This window comes from Myotis lucifugus, unplaced genomic scaffold (genome assembly GCF_000147115.1).
Source record: "Myotis lucifugus unplaced genomic scaffold, Myoluc2.0 scaffold_256, whole genome shotgun sequence".
NCBI lineage: Eukaryota > Metazoa > Chordata > Mammalia > Chiroptera > Vespertilionidae > Myotis > Myotis lucifugus.
In genome coordinates this window covers 432,828-447,488 of record NW_005871304.1, presented here as the reverse complement: position 1 = coordinate 447,488, position 14,661 = coordinate 432,828, and the positions used below count along the sequence as shown (strand labels likewise).

At 45.6% G+C, this 14,661-nt stretch overlaps 1 protein-coding gene and 1 non-coding gene across 2 annotated transcripts in view; one reads left to right on the top strand and one right to left on the bottom strand.

Moving 5' to 3' along the window:
* The window catches only part of PPP1CC (protein phosphatase 1 catalytic subunit gamma), a 30,059-nt gene that overhangs the window by 1,313 nt on the left and 14,085 nt on the right, over positions 1 to 14,661 (top strand). Inside the window, exon 2 of the mRNA XM_023762684.1 lies at positions 404 to 459. Coding sequence (XP_023618452.1) covers positions 404 to 459 — 56 coding nt within the window. The remainder of the gene's footprint in view (positions 1 to 403; positions 460 to 14,661) is intronic.
* LOC111827968 lies at positions 7,851 to 7,915 on the bottom strand. The gene has a single exon (XR_002831715.1). It is a non-coding gene; the product is annotated as a small nucleolar RNA SNORD78 (small nucleolar RNA).

Sequence of the window (14,661 nt, the reverse complement as noted above, 5' to 3'; positions counted from 1 at the left end):
TGATTCTCTCCCATTGATGTTTCTAGATTTCTCTCCCTCTCCCTTCCTCTCTGAAATCAATAAAGAAATATATATTTTAAAAATATAATAAAATAAATATATACTGAGCACTACTATGTGCCATGTATTGAGCTGGGTACTGAGGGTAAAGCGGCTGCTTCAATTTAAAGCTGGCCTCTTCAAACCACCTATCACCCACAATCTGTCTTAGACTGTTCCTAGATAACTCTGCCCCTCCCTCTCCTCTAATTCAGAAGTATAATTTGGGAGGTGCTTAGAACTGACTGGAAATCCTGAGTTAGATTGCCTAGCTAAGTCCCCGTCCTAGTTCCTACAGACCCAGTCACCATCTGGGAATTACCCTGCCCTGGCCTGAATGTCCAGCTCCCACTCTCGATTGCAGGTGGCAAGGCTGGCCAGGGAAGCGCTCTGCTGCTGCAGCCATAGGCTGCCAGGGCCGTGAGCAAGAACACAGGCCAGGCCACGGGTGCAATTCGATTTCTAACTTTTATATTTTAGACATGTGGTATTTGGGCCTCCATTTGTGTTCTTATCCCAGACCGTGCCAATGTTTCAGGCAGGTTCGAGATTCTGGTCTAGGAATGGCAAACTGCCCCCATGACTGCCCCCTCCCAAGCCACGGCAGACATCAGTAATGGATCACAGCATTGCTTCTCCCTGAGATGTGGCTTCACACAGCGCTCTGGGAAGCCACTGCTAACCACCCATCAGCATGGCAGGTGCAAGGGGATTTCCTTTCCCTGTTCTAACACTTTCTACATGGCAGTCTGCTCTGCACCCAACTGCCTTCATCAAGAGGCCTCATTCTTATATGGAAATTGTTTTTCTTCTGTTAAAGAGAAACCACTGATGCTAGATGTTTGTGGAATGTAGATAAACACTTGACTGCTGTCTTTGGTGCTCCTCAGACATTCTAATGTTATAAGGAAAAAAGAAAAAAAATGAATAAAATAATTCCCCATTTGGGGAGCAATTACTTCTATCAAACAACATTTTTTATAGCCCACTCTTTCCTCTAATGAGAATAATGCTTTGCATGAAGGCCTAACAGAACACAGTCTGACTCCCAGGGTTTTTTGGCAGAACAGAAACTCCTGATGGCTCTTTTTGTTTGAAGGGTTTGTTTTCTTTCTCTGTGTGGATCTCTGTGTCTTTGGCTGTTTCTTTCTGTTTCTCTCATTCTATCTCTTTATATTCTCTGCTCCATATTTGTTTGTCTCTCTGAGTCTCAGTCTCTCTGATCCCACTCTTCCTTGGTGGAATGGCAGCCCATCTCTTTATGTGAATCTAGTTCTTGGAGTCCCTCTCTCTCTCTCTCTCTCTCTCTCTCTCTCTGTGTGTGTGTGTGTGTGTGTGTAGTTGATTCCACCTCTGTATGTGGGCCTCTCGCTCTCGATCTTTGCCAACTTCTCTATCTTACTCTGTATGTTTGTGTCTGACTTTCTTTATGTAAGTCTGTCTCATCTATCTTTCTCTTTTTTGTGTCTCTGTTTCTCTGAATTTCTCTATCTCACTGTGTTTTTCTCTATCTCTCTCCATCTCCTTGCTTGGGTCTCCTGTCCTCTCCCTTTCTCTCTCCCTTCCCTCCCCATCCCTCTCTGTCTTTGCCTTTTAGGCTCTCCCCACCCTTACCCTTACCCCTCTAATCCACCCCCCGCCCCTATTTCTCTTTTTTTCCTCTCCCTTTTCCTCTTCTAGAGTTCTGAGGTTGGGTCCAGACAGCATAGCACTTAAAATAAAGTGAAAAGTCACTCAGAGGTGTCCAGGCTGCCAGATGTGCAACATATTTAGACAGAACAGCTGGATAATTTAACAACTTCCTTGTTTTCCCCGGAATGTCAGCTGCCCAGGCATCTCAGACAGAGTGTCTGTGTGAGGACACACACGTGAATGTTACTTGTGTGTTCCCTCATGAGACCCTGTACACAAGTTCTCCCAAAGCCTCCACGAGTACCCGTTAACGTAATCGTATTCAGATTTCTTTCCCTGCAACTTCCCTCTTTTTCCTCTTCCTTTGTAGACTGGCTTTGAACCTGGTGCTGTTTATGGATCTCAAAAGACCTCCCACCTGCATCCTGTGATCTTCATCATCACCTCATGAGTGAGCTGTTTAGAAAAATAAAATACAATGAGGAAGGGAGGTGTCTAAAGGAAGTTCTAAAGAAAACTAGAAAGAAACCCCTCAAAGGCAGGGCACTGTGTTCTTCTTGGACCCATTTTACAGATGAAAAAAACTAATAGACAAACTTTGGTGCCCAAAAGTTCAACAGAACTAGTACTCTAACACAGAACGCCTAGCTCCCAGCATGCAACTCAACGCCCAGAATCACAGAGACCATCACCAGGCCATAGACTCCAAGCCTCCTGCCATGACTGAGTGTGACTCTTTTGAGGTGTCTTCCTGCAGGGGGAGTATATATATTTTTTAATATGTTTCTTTTATTATTATTTTAGAGAGGAAGGGAGAGGGAGAGAGAGATAGAAACATCAATGATGAGAGAGAATCATTGATTGGTTGCCTCCTGCACACCCCTACTGGGGATCGAGCCCACAACCCAGGCATGTGCCCTTGACCAGAATCGAACCTGGGACCCTTCAGTCCACAGGCCAATGCTCTATCCACTGAGCCAAACCAACTAGGGCAGGGGGAGTATATTTTAAGTGCAAATGGGAGAGAAGTAAATATTTGTGACCAAAAGAACAGACATGGTAGACTATATTATTGGTTTCCATTTTTTTACTCCTTCCCCCTTTTCCTGTAAAAGAATTGGATTGTACATCATTACCTCCATTGACTTGGACAAATGAAATGCTTTGGCCAAGAGGATGTGAGTGGGAGTGACATATATCACATCCAAGTGAGAACTGTAAGAGGCATTGCTGGATTTTTCTCCTGTTTTCTTGTACTTCCCTTCTGCTACAAGAATAGGCATGGCCCAGGGCTCAGTCTGTGAAGACACGTGGAGCAGAGTCCAGCAGAACCACAACTGTAGTCACTGACATTAACAAGACCAAGAAATACATTTTTTTGTTACAACCACTGAGATTTTTAGGGTTGTTTGTTATTTCGCAAAGCTGACTTACACATCTACCTCCAGCTGCTGGGAAGGACTGAGGGCTTTGGAGGTGGGCAAATCTTGGTTCAAATCCCAATTCTGCCAAGTATCTAATGCTGGGTGACCCTGAGCAAGTCACTTTACCTCTTGGAGCTGTGAAATGGGGATAATCACAGTGCTTATGCTTCATAGGATTAAGGAAAGGATTAGATGAGATAATGTACATAAAAGGCTTGGTGTTGAGAAGGAGCTCTGTAAAGAGGAGAGAGAGAGCCCTAGCTGGTTTGGCTCAGTGGATAGAGCATTGGCCTGCGGACTGAAGGGTCCCAGGTTCGATTCCGGCCAAGGGCACATGCCTGGGTTGTGGGCTTGATCCCCAGTAGGGGGATGTGCAGGAGGCAGCCGATCAATGATTCTCTCTCATCATTGATGTTTCTATCTCTCTCTCCCTCTCCCTTCCTCTCTGAAATCAATAAAAATTAAATTTAAAAAAAAAAATTAAAAAAAAGAGGAGAGAGAGAAGTCTGAGGCACGGTCTTTTTTGTTAGGTGGAAGGACCAGTTCAGCAGACATATCAGACCCCAGGGGTAACTGAGATTGTACCTTCTCTGAGTCGGGTTATGGCACAGTACTGCTAAATAACCTGGTAAAAATAGATGCAAAGTTTAGATTGACAAGAACCCCACAACAACCTCCAGTTTAAACTCTGTCAGCTTCCTTCCCCACACTCCTCTTTCCAGCCTCGGGCCTCTGAAAAAACCCTCCCGCGTGAAAAACACACACACACACACACACACACACACACACACACACACACACCAGAAAACCCACAGCTTCAGGTGCTCTAAAAATTCACAACAAATTCAGAGACAAAGTCTATTGCAAATTATTTATTTGAGAGGTGATTCCATGAAATATCGAGAGTTAGAGAAGGGAAGGAAGTTAATGAAGGGGTCCATTTTATCAAGCAAAATACTGCTGTGAGCAGCTCGAGCTCAATTCTGCTGAGTAGCGCTAGGGACCCTGTAAAACATGCCTCAGAGTTATCCCGTATGAGGGGCGAGGGAGCTGGGGTATTTATCTTCCAACTCCCATCAGCCATTGCTTGAGGGATGCTTCCAGGGTATGTTAATCCCCTGGTACTTCTGACTTGCCCCACACTTGCCTAGCAAGCCCTGGTGGACAGAGCCAAGTCCAACTGGTTCAAATTAGCAGGTCCAAGACTAGAGGGAGGTGAGTGAGGTGCTCACTCTCAGGGCTGTGCAAGTGCAGGCTGGGAGGTTTGAACTATCAGAATGACTTTTACAGAAAGGAGATGGGGGAGGGCTCTGACAGTATCTGCTGTGGGCTCTGCAGCCAGGCTACCTGGGTTTGAATCCTAGCTCAGCCACTCAAAGGCTACTAACTTAACTTCCCTATGACTCAGCTTCCACATCTGTAAACGGGGATAATTATAGTACTTACTTCATAGGACCTTTGTGACGATTGCACAGGATGATTCACATAAAATGCTTAGAACAGACTTGGGCAAAAATAAGCCTCCTATGAACGTTAGCTCTGATAACATTGCAATGAATTTACAATGCACGTATCCTGACGTCATGTTTCTAGAATCAAAGAAGCAAGATCACCTAACAGTTAAGAAAAGTCAGGCAGATGAGGGTTTAAGTCATGTGATCTACCACTTCCTGTGTGATCTTGGGCCAGTCACTTAACCTCTCTGGGCCTCAGATCCCTAATGTTTAAAATCATATATATATATATATATATATATATATATATATATATATATGCCTAATATGCAAAGTGTCCCCTCAGGAGTTCAACCGTCCGGGAGTTCAATCACTCGCTATGACTTGCACTGACCACCAGGGGGCGATGCGGAACAAAGGAAGGCCCCAGCTGGCAGCCGGCATCTGCTAGGGATCCTACCCATGCACTAATTTTGTGCACTGGGCCTCTAGTTATTAAATAACAAGATGTTTTACCACGACTGGTGAAAAGCACTTCTTCCAGAAACCATCCATGTGGCTGAGATGCTCAGCAAAGGAGGTGGAAGGCTAAGCGTTTCAGGCCACACAAATCCAGGATCCACAGGCCGTCTAAGCTGAGCCAGCAGCCCCTTACTGCCATCGATATTCCTAGGAGAAAAGGCCAGGTCAGTGCAGAACCAAGGTGGTCTCTGGGGAGAGGGAAGGGAAGTGAGTAGAATGGAGAAGAGGTTCAAACAAAGTACTAAAAAGTTTCATTTCTTCTGTGGTGGCCAGGAGTTGGGAGGAAAGCAGGATGGCTGCTAATAGGTGTGGAGTTTCATTTGGGGGCAATGAAAATGTTTTTGGAACTAGATAGAAGTGATGTTTGCACAACGCTGTAAAGATATTAACAGCCACTGAATTATACATGTTAAAATGGTCAGTTTTTTGTTAGGTGAACTTCATCTCCATAATTATGGAGGGTGAAGTTGAACAAGAGCACATATGCAAAGCTCTTAGCACTGTGTTTTGCTGGGAGGCACCATTACCATCTCATCCGTGTGGGGGAAGGTGGGGCTTGTTGAGCATGTTTCATCTACTGTGTCAGGCTAGTGACTTGCCTGAAGTGACACTGAGTCACATGTGGACTCTGCACTACAACTTGGCTTTTCCAGTGTGTGAGTCCAGACCAGGTTCTCTCCATGCTGCTTCTCCTACTTGATAACTGGAATGGCACTTTATTGTTTACTAGAGGCCCAGTGCATGGATTCGTGCACTGGTGGGGTCCCTCGGCCTGGCCTGCACGATTGGGGCCAGAGAGGGACCGCGGGAGGGCTCCAGGGCGTGTCTGGCCCATCTCCCCCAGTCCCCATCGGCCAGACCCCAGCAGCAAGCTAACCTACCAGTCGGACTGTCTGACCCTTCATGGTCAGTGTACGTCATAGCAACTGGTCAAACGGTCAAATGAATAGTCAGACACTTAGCCTATTAGGCTTTTATTGTATAGGATAAAATATTTTTTCTCCACATGATTTTCTAACACCCCTGCCTCAGAGGCTCAGCCAGGTGGAGTGGTTAGAGAGCATGGCCTCTGGAGTTAGACAAATCTGGGTTCAAATCCAGGCTCTGTACGTTCTTAGCTGTGTGTCTTTGGGCAAGTCACCCAACCTCTCTCAACCTTGGTTTCTCCATCTAAAAAATGAGAATAGTAACTTGCCCTATGTATTAAGTGGGAATAAAGTCGGAAGATATACCTAAAGCAAGAGTTAGGTCAATGCCTGGCACATAGTAAATTCCAAATAAACCATGGCTATTAGTGCTTGCAGTCAAAGAAGCTACTCTGGCAAAGCAGTTAACACATAGGGTTAAGAGTGACAGGAAAACAAAATTTCAAAGCCACTTTGCCACCGACCCCAAATGCTTCAAAGGAGTGGTTCTCAACCAAGGGTGGGGAGGGTGATTTTGACGCTCACACACCCAGGGTACATTTGGTGGTGCCTGGAGATATTTTGGGAATGTCATGATTGGGAAGAGAGCGGGTATGCTTCTGGCACCTAGTGGCAGGCAGGGATGCTGCTAAACACCCTACAACGCACAGGACAGTCCCCACAACAGGGAATAACCTGACCCCAAATGCTACTAGTGCCCAGGTTGAGAGACCCTGCTCTAAAGTGAACCTCCCTTAGTCATTTGTCATTTTCCAAATGACAGTGCAATCCACCCTCCAGACGCCAGGACAGCTTGCTGCTTTCCCCACCACGGAGTGAGTCATTTTGTGAAGCTAAGGAACATTTAGCAAGGCGGTAATCATCCCAATTTCTCTTGGGTAAGTCCAGATGGAGGTATATTTGGAGCCTTCTCAGAAAGAGACACACCCAACATCAACATGGACTTCATGAGGGCCAAGGATGGTTCAAGAGATTTGGAAAGACTGTCTAAACCCTCCTCCGCGCCCAGCTGGTGTGGCTCAGTGGTTGAGTGTCAACCTATGAACCAGGAGGTCACGGTTCGATTCCCGGTCAGGACATATGCCCGGGTTGTGGGCTCAATTCCCATTGTGGGGTGTGCAGGAGGCAGTCGATCAATGATTCTCTCTCATCAGTGATGTTTATCTCTCTCCCTCTCCCTTCCTCTCTGAAATAAAAAATAAAAATTAAATAAATAAATAAACCCCCTCCACAAAGAAGGCTTCTGGGAACATCCCAAAGACTCTGCCCTGGCTGGTTTGGCTCGGTGGATAGAGCGTTGGCCTGCGGACTCAAGGGTCCTGGGTTCAATTCTGATCAAGGGCACATGCCCAGATTCCGGGCTCCATCCCCAGTAGGGGATGTGCAGGAGGCAGCCGATCAATGATTCTCCTTCATCATTGATGTTTCTATCTCTCTCTTCCTTTCCCTTCCTCTCTGAAATCAATAAAAATATATTTTAAAAAACAGAATCTGCTCTTCTTCATTATGCATGAAAGACCATGAATGAGTATAGAAACTGGCTCACAAGAAGAACTCAATAAATGCTGGCTATTATTATCATCATCTCCATTGTTGTCCTCATTATTAGTATTATCGCTCCAAGTACATTGGAAAGTACATTCTCACAACAACCTTTTGAGATGGGTGAGATCGTCCCCATTTTGCAGATGAGGAAACTGAGGCTCAGAGCACAGATGCTATATTCATCACCTCACAGTTTCCACTCCTGCCCCCCTACAGTTCAAAGGAATCTTTTTTTTTTAAAGGGAAACAACATTTTTATTAATGTTAAATATTATTAAATTCTTTGCTTATTGTTATATGTCACAGGGTTCTTCAGTGTTAGAGTTGTCTACATGCTAATTTCAGGTCAGACATTTGATCAACATCATTACATCAAAGGAATCTTTTAAAAATGAAATCATATCTTATATACGAGAAGGAGGCTCTCTAGGTAATGATGTTATATATTTTATGATCTAACTTATTTATGATTTAGGTCTTTTGAAAAATTAAGAGCAATGCCACGGTTGTGTAAGATGTTAACATTAAGGGGAAACTGAGTGAAAGGCATATGGAGACTACTATCTTTGCAACTTCTTGGTAAATCTAAAATTATTTCAAAATAAAAAGCTTATTTAAAAATTCATCAGATCATGGTACTCCTCTGCCTGAAACCCTCTAGTGGTTTCCCAATGGGCTTAGAATAAAGTCCTGTGGCTCTAAATGATCTAGCCTTTGCCCGCTTCAACTTCCTCTCCTAACACTCTTCCCTCACAGTACACTCCAGCCACTTTAGCCTTCCCCCCCTCTCTAAAATCATAAAAACATATTTTAATAATAACAACCAAACCTCTGTGGGTCCAAGGAAGACAGTTGGAAAGTATATTTTAATCCACTCTCCTCATTTTACAGATGGGCAAACTAGAGAGGGGAAGGGGAAGGGACACTCCACCTATCAGACAGCAGCCTTTCTGGCAAATGCTTGTTTGCTGGTCCTTAGGGTGGTCACTCGTGTTGATAATGGCAGAAAAAGGCCAATAGGGGGTCAGTTCTTTCCCCCCAGAGCTATTGGCTGTGCTCTGGAGCCGTTTGGGCCTATGCTATAAGCTCATGCCACTCTCAGGTTCTGAGCCAGCTGCCTTTCTTAGACATGTGCCAGCAAAACTGGACTCTGGAGGGGAGTAGCCCAGCAGAGAATGGCATGTGGACAGCAGCCCTCCCCATGTCCCGGTCCAGTCTGAAGTCCTTCTCCAGCCCTGATGACCTCAGCTGATGTGAACACACTTGCTATTTTGTATATGTAAAGTTATAGCACTCTCATTGTGGGTAGAGACATGTTTAGATCTTTTCATTGGGTTCCACATTTGTGTTTTGTTTTGTTTTGAACATATTTTTATTGATCTCAGAGGAAGGGAGAGGAGGAGAGAGATAGAAACATCAAAGATGAGTGAGAATTATTGATTGGCTGCCTCCTGCACGCCCACAACCCGAGCATGTGCCCTGACCGGGAATCAAACCGTGACTGCCTAGTTCATAGGTCGACACTCAACCATTGAGCCACACCGGCCAGGCTCCACATTTGTTAGGTGCTTAGTGTGTGTCAGAGTTGTGCTAGGTGTTGGGGATTCACAGCGATGTATTGAATATAAAAGAGCTTTGGTTCCTGGCTGTCCTGAGTTCCAGCCCTCGCTTTGTAACTTACTACCTGTGTGACCTTCCACAAACAACCTAGCCTCTCTGTCTCACTTTCTTCATCTGTAAAATGAATGTGATGGGAATAGTACATAATTCCTAGAGTTGTTTTGGGGATTCAGTGAGATAATTTTTGGCATATAATGAGAAAATTGGGGCAGTGTTTGTTTTTTTCTCCACTGCACTTATCAGACGCTGATATTTTTATTTGCATCTTTGTTTATTATCTGTCTGGCTTAGTAGATGATGCCCCATGAGAGAAGGGCCTTGTCTGTCTTGCTCACCCCTGCTTCCTTGCCTAGAACAATGTCTGGCACAGAATAGGTGCTCCATAAACATTTGTCTGCTGAATGAATCGCTTTCTTCTGCTCTAATTGTCATTGCCATGATGCACCCTCCCCTGAAGTAGGCCATAGTCTGGACTCCTCGGAGAGTAGCCACCATGACTCAACATCCAGCTGTTCACAACAGCATTGGGCATCGGCTCAGAATGTCACCAACTGGGCTCTATTCCCTGGACTGACAAACAACATTTGTGTATCTTCTGGTAAACGGAGCTGCAGCTCTAGAGAGTGAGCTGGTGACTGGGGAAAGTAGAATGAGCAGCTGAGCTGAGCAGGGGGAGCCCTGAGCCTCAATGCCTTGAGCCTCACTGCCCTGGCAACAGACGCAAAGAGGCCACAGGTCCACGTGCAAGGAGTCCTTGCCCTGCGCCGATTGGGCCCCCAGAGGACACCGTTTCTGAGGATAGATGCCCGGGTCACATAGATGACATGTGGGGAATTCGTGCACCCTGCGTGCCTTGAAAAACAAAATGAATTTCTCGGGAGAGAAAGGGCTTTGCAAACTGTAAAGTGCTGCAGGAAAAACAACAACAACAAAAAAAACAACAGAAAAATGAAAAGGTCAGGATCCAAGAGAGCAGAAGTGTTTGCTGTGTGGGTTGCACTTTTTTTTTTTTTCCCTTCTCTTTTTTCTGGGTTGCACTTTCAAACTCAACTAAAAGCAACGCGCAGCCCCCGGAGGTGGCAAATTTTGGGGGCCTCCGAGAGAGAGTTGGACTTGGGGAGGGCCAAAGGCAATGGGCCAAAGTGTTTGCAGAATCCAGGACCCGCCCGCAATGCCCGCCCTTGCAAACTCGCTCTTCGCTTCCAGCCTCCAGCTCTGCGCGCGAAATCTGCAAATTCTCCCTTCTACGCTGGTTCACCTGCGTGCTAGCTAGAATCAGGGTAACCGTCCCCAGGATTATATAACTCCCGTGTTCAAGAAAGATAATCTAAACATAAGGGTGATGAAAAACAATTTTAAAGGTGGATTAAAAAACTTTTCCCCAATGTAAAAGTTACAAAGCGCGCGCGCACACACACACACACACACACACACACAACATGTGTATATATACAAATAGCTATATTCCCACCAATCAGGATGAATAACTGTTAACATTTTGCTTTATCTGGGAGAGGGCTTTCCCTTCTCCCCAAGTCCCAGCAAATTTGAATCCAAAGTAAGTCAATCTACTTTTCTTTTTCTCCCTCTCCCTCTCCCTCTCCACCTCTATCCTAGGTTTATCTGAAGGAGTATGTTCCAGGAGCCCCTAATTCCCTCAGTGGGCTTCCACAGAGCAGGTTTGCAAACATCTGGCCCCAGTGGACAGTGTCCCGCCGACGCCGCGATGCTCCCTTACACAGGCAGCATCTTCTCCCCCAGCCCCAACTCCCGCGTGCAATTTTGCAACTCCCGCTCCCGCCAGGGGGCCTATTTTCCCTGCTCGTTTGGCGGAAGGATCCGTGCGCGCGCGCTTTACTCTCAACCGTCTCCGCCCCTGTCCGCGCTCTGACCCCGCCCCCTTCGCGTCCAGGCCCCGCCCCCCTCCCGCGAGTCCTATGGCTCACAAAGAAGTCCCGGCCGGGCCGCTGCACTCCCCCGCGCGCATCCGTGCGCCGCCCGAGGCTAGCTAAGGAGTCGGCGGCCATTTTGTTCTTCTCGTGGTTCCAGTGGAGAGAGAGGAGGAAGCAGGGAGCGGGGCGGTTGGGGGGACCCGCCGCGGCTGTTGCCACCGCCGCCGCCACCACCGCCTCTGTGCTCGTGGCGTGGGAAAGGAGGCGTGAGTCCCGGGCGCGAGCCGCCGGCGGCGCCGCTGCGGGAGGGTCGGCGGTGGGAAGGCGATGGGGATATAGATAAACTCAACGTCGACAGCATCATCCACGGCTGCTGGAAGGTGAGGGGGCGGCGGGTGCGCTGAGAGGAGGCGGCTGTGGCATGGAGGTGGAGTAATTTAGGAGACAGTTGCACCCGACACCACCCAGGGGAGTGACCCGAGAGTGTCCTCGGTCCGTGGCTGCTGCGGGGGAGGCCGCCGGGTCCGATATGCCAACGGCGGCCGCTCATTCATTGCACTGGGGCGCAGCCTTCCTCCTGGCCGTGAAATTTAGAACTCAGTCCCACCCCCACGTTTCCGGTCCGGTCTCTCGCTCTGCACACACCGGACCCGTGTTTGGAGGAGAGAAGGATGGGGGGCCCGAGTCCAACCCGCAGGCTTGTTCCGTTATTGGTGGTACCGGTCTTCTCGGAAAGCGACTTATTGGATGGGCTGTGGGTTCCACCGGGATGGAGGGCGGGCTTCTTCCCTATCGCTCACTTTTTACATTTTTGTGTGTGTGTGGGGCTGGGATGGGGGGGCCGTTTCTTGTCCGAACACCCCTCGAGGGGACGCTGGAACCCGCCGCCTCCCGCGCCCCCAAATGCTCTCAGTTGTCCTGTCCCGGCGAGGTCTCCGCGCTCTTTTCTGAACTTGAAGCCCGCGAGGCTGACAGTTGTGCTCTTTGCAATGTGCTGGGCTCTGTGAAGCGCTGGGTGTACATCTAATAAATTAACAATCGTGGTGATAAACAGCTTCCTACGTGTGTCCAGCTTTTTTTTTTTTTTTTTTGGAGCACTTTACATAGATTTCACTTAATTCTTCCAGCAGCCCTGCGAGGTAGGTGCCATTATTTTCTCCTGTTTTTCCGAGCAAACACAGAGAGGTGAAGTCACTTGACCAAGGTCACACAGTTGTGACAGATTTCAGAGCCCGGCGGTGAGGAGCTAAAACTCCTTCAGCTCACCCCGTGTGTGAAGGCAGGAGGTGCCCAGTGGTTACGCCAAGGTTAAAATCAAGCTCCCGTTTTGGCTGACCTAAGGCCGCCTGGCATTTGATTCATATTGATTTGGGAGACGGAAGAAGTTCGGGTTTTAACGAGGGACGCGAAAGTGAACTGTCCGCACGTTTCGGGTTCCAGAACGGGTCTAATGCTAACGTCGTCTTCAAAACTTTGGGAGCATTTGAATCCCTTTCTTGATTTGGGCACTGGGTATTGTAGAGTTGATTGGGTCTTAACTTTTTTTTTTTTTTTTGCCTTTATATTGTCCTAAATATTGTTGGACTATAAATGCTGTGAGATGGAGTCAAGAGCATGGTGAACAATTGGACAGCTCTGGTTTTTGCAGATCTTTTGAATTGTCATTAAAATAAACTCCTGAAATAGCTTAATCTGTGTGGGGATTTTTCCTTTTATATTTTTTTTTTCCCTTTTGTACATTCTTGAAAGAAAAGGAAAACCCACTAAATGAGTTCCAGAAATGCTCTTTAATGTTGCTGCCATTTCTGGGTGAAAACCTTGTCCTTCATTCAGTACCTGGCATTAGTATAAGAAGTAAATAATATTTCCCATACTAGTTAGTACAGTTCTATTTATATGAGGGAGCAATGGCTCAGAAGTGAATTAAAACAGTGCAATAAGAAAGGAACTTTTTATATCTGCAGGAATGTATGGCTAGATTAAGGTGGGCTTTATTTTACTGAGAAAACAAAAAAAATGAAATCTGTGTATTAGAAACAGAATTTTAAGAGTAAGTCTTGCTATTTTTAGTTCTCGGTTGTCCAGAAATTAATATAAAGTAGTGTGTTTTAATGGCTCAGGAATAGGCTAGCTGCACAGTATAGTTTTTTCTCATTGATGTTAAATTGGCAAAGAAACTGATGATCCATTGAGAATATATATATATATAAAGTGTTGGTATTAAATTTTGTGGGTTTTATAATGCTCCAAAAACCTTCTTTCTTAAAAATCTTAAGATTTAAGTATATTTGAAAAAGGAGGCAATGTTAATTTTGTGGCCCTGTTAGAATTTTTTACATGCTCAGGATCGTCTTTTAAGGTGGTGGACTGTACCAGCTAGTTGAGAAGTAGCTTGGTGATGGTACTAAAAGGACAGCTCAAAAGTGAAGTCTTATTTTTTTAAAAAAGCATGTTGATTTAGATCTTTAGTCAGTACAGCTTTGCAATTCTTGTCTACCCTGTGAGTAGTTTTTCTTTAAGCAAAGTATCACTTTTGCAACCCATCTTGGAAGTTTTTGTCCAGGATCTGCCTTGATGATAAAACCTAAAGGTTGTTACTCCTTCATATAACTAATATTAGGTTATTTAACTGCACAGTAAAACTTGGGCAATTTAGAGAGAAAATAAGCCAGCTGTTGATTTGGTCTGATATTCCTACTGTGTTGGAGAAAAGTACAATTTGGTTATACTTTGTAAGCGACCTTGCTCAGGGAGCTAGCACTTTTCTCGCAGAGCTGGAGATTGTGACTTATTTTCACGTCCAGATTTGCAAGAAGCTTCTTTGCTCTGAAGCTGGCTATTTCGCACTGCAAGATTGTGCCAGGCTCTGCATAACTGCTTGGCTTGCTTTAGTGATTTAAATATGACCTTTGCCCTGGCCCTGGGAAAACCTTTACTAATTTGATTCTCTGGTGTGTAAGAGTTCATCTGAAAATACTCTGAAACTCTAAAATTGTTTAACTTAATGTATTTAGCTTTTTGGTGTAATATGAAACATGTTTACATTCTAATGCTAAAAAGACAGCGCCGCTGGTCCTGAAGATAATAAAGGACAAACATAATAGGGAAAAAAACGTTCTTAAAATGCTGACCAAGAAAAACAAAAGTAATCTTTCCTAATGACACTTCTGCAGTTATTTTTTTCTTTACATGCCAGATAATTTTAGTGATTAGAGACATAATAGGGAAAAAAACGTAGGGCATTTTTGTTGATAAAGATTAAAGTTGTTATTAATTCCCTAACTTAGAATAAGTCTGTGTTGTGAGCCCCCTCCTCTTCCCTCTTTTAATGATTAGAGGTTTTACTTGGGATCAATTATCATAGGGCATTTTTGTTGATAGAGATTAAAGTTGTTATTAATTCCCTAACTTAGAATAAGTCTGTGTTGTGAGCCCCCTCCTCTTCCCTCTCCAGCATGTCACTTATATGCCACATCCTTTTCTTGGAGTTGAGACAGAAAGCTCTATTGGAGACATAAGCTAAGCTTTTGCCAGTCCTTAACCACAGCATAGAAAAGATTACTTGTGCCCCCTTGCCTGACAGTAGCAGGAGGACAGGCGTTCCTTC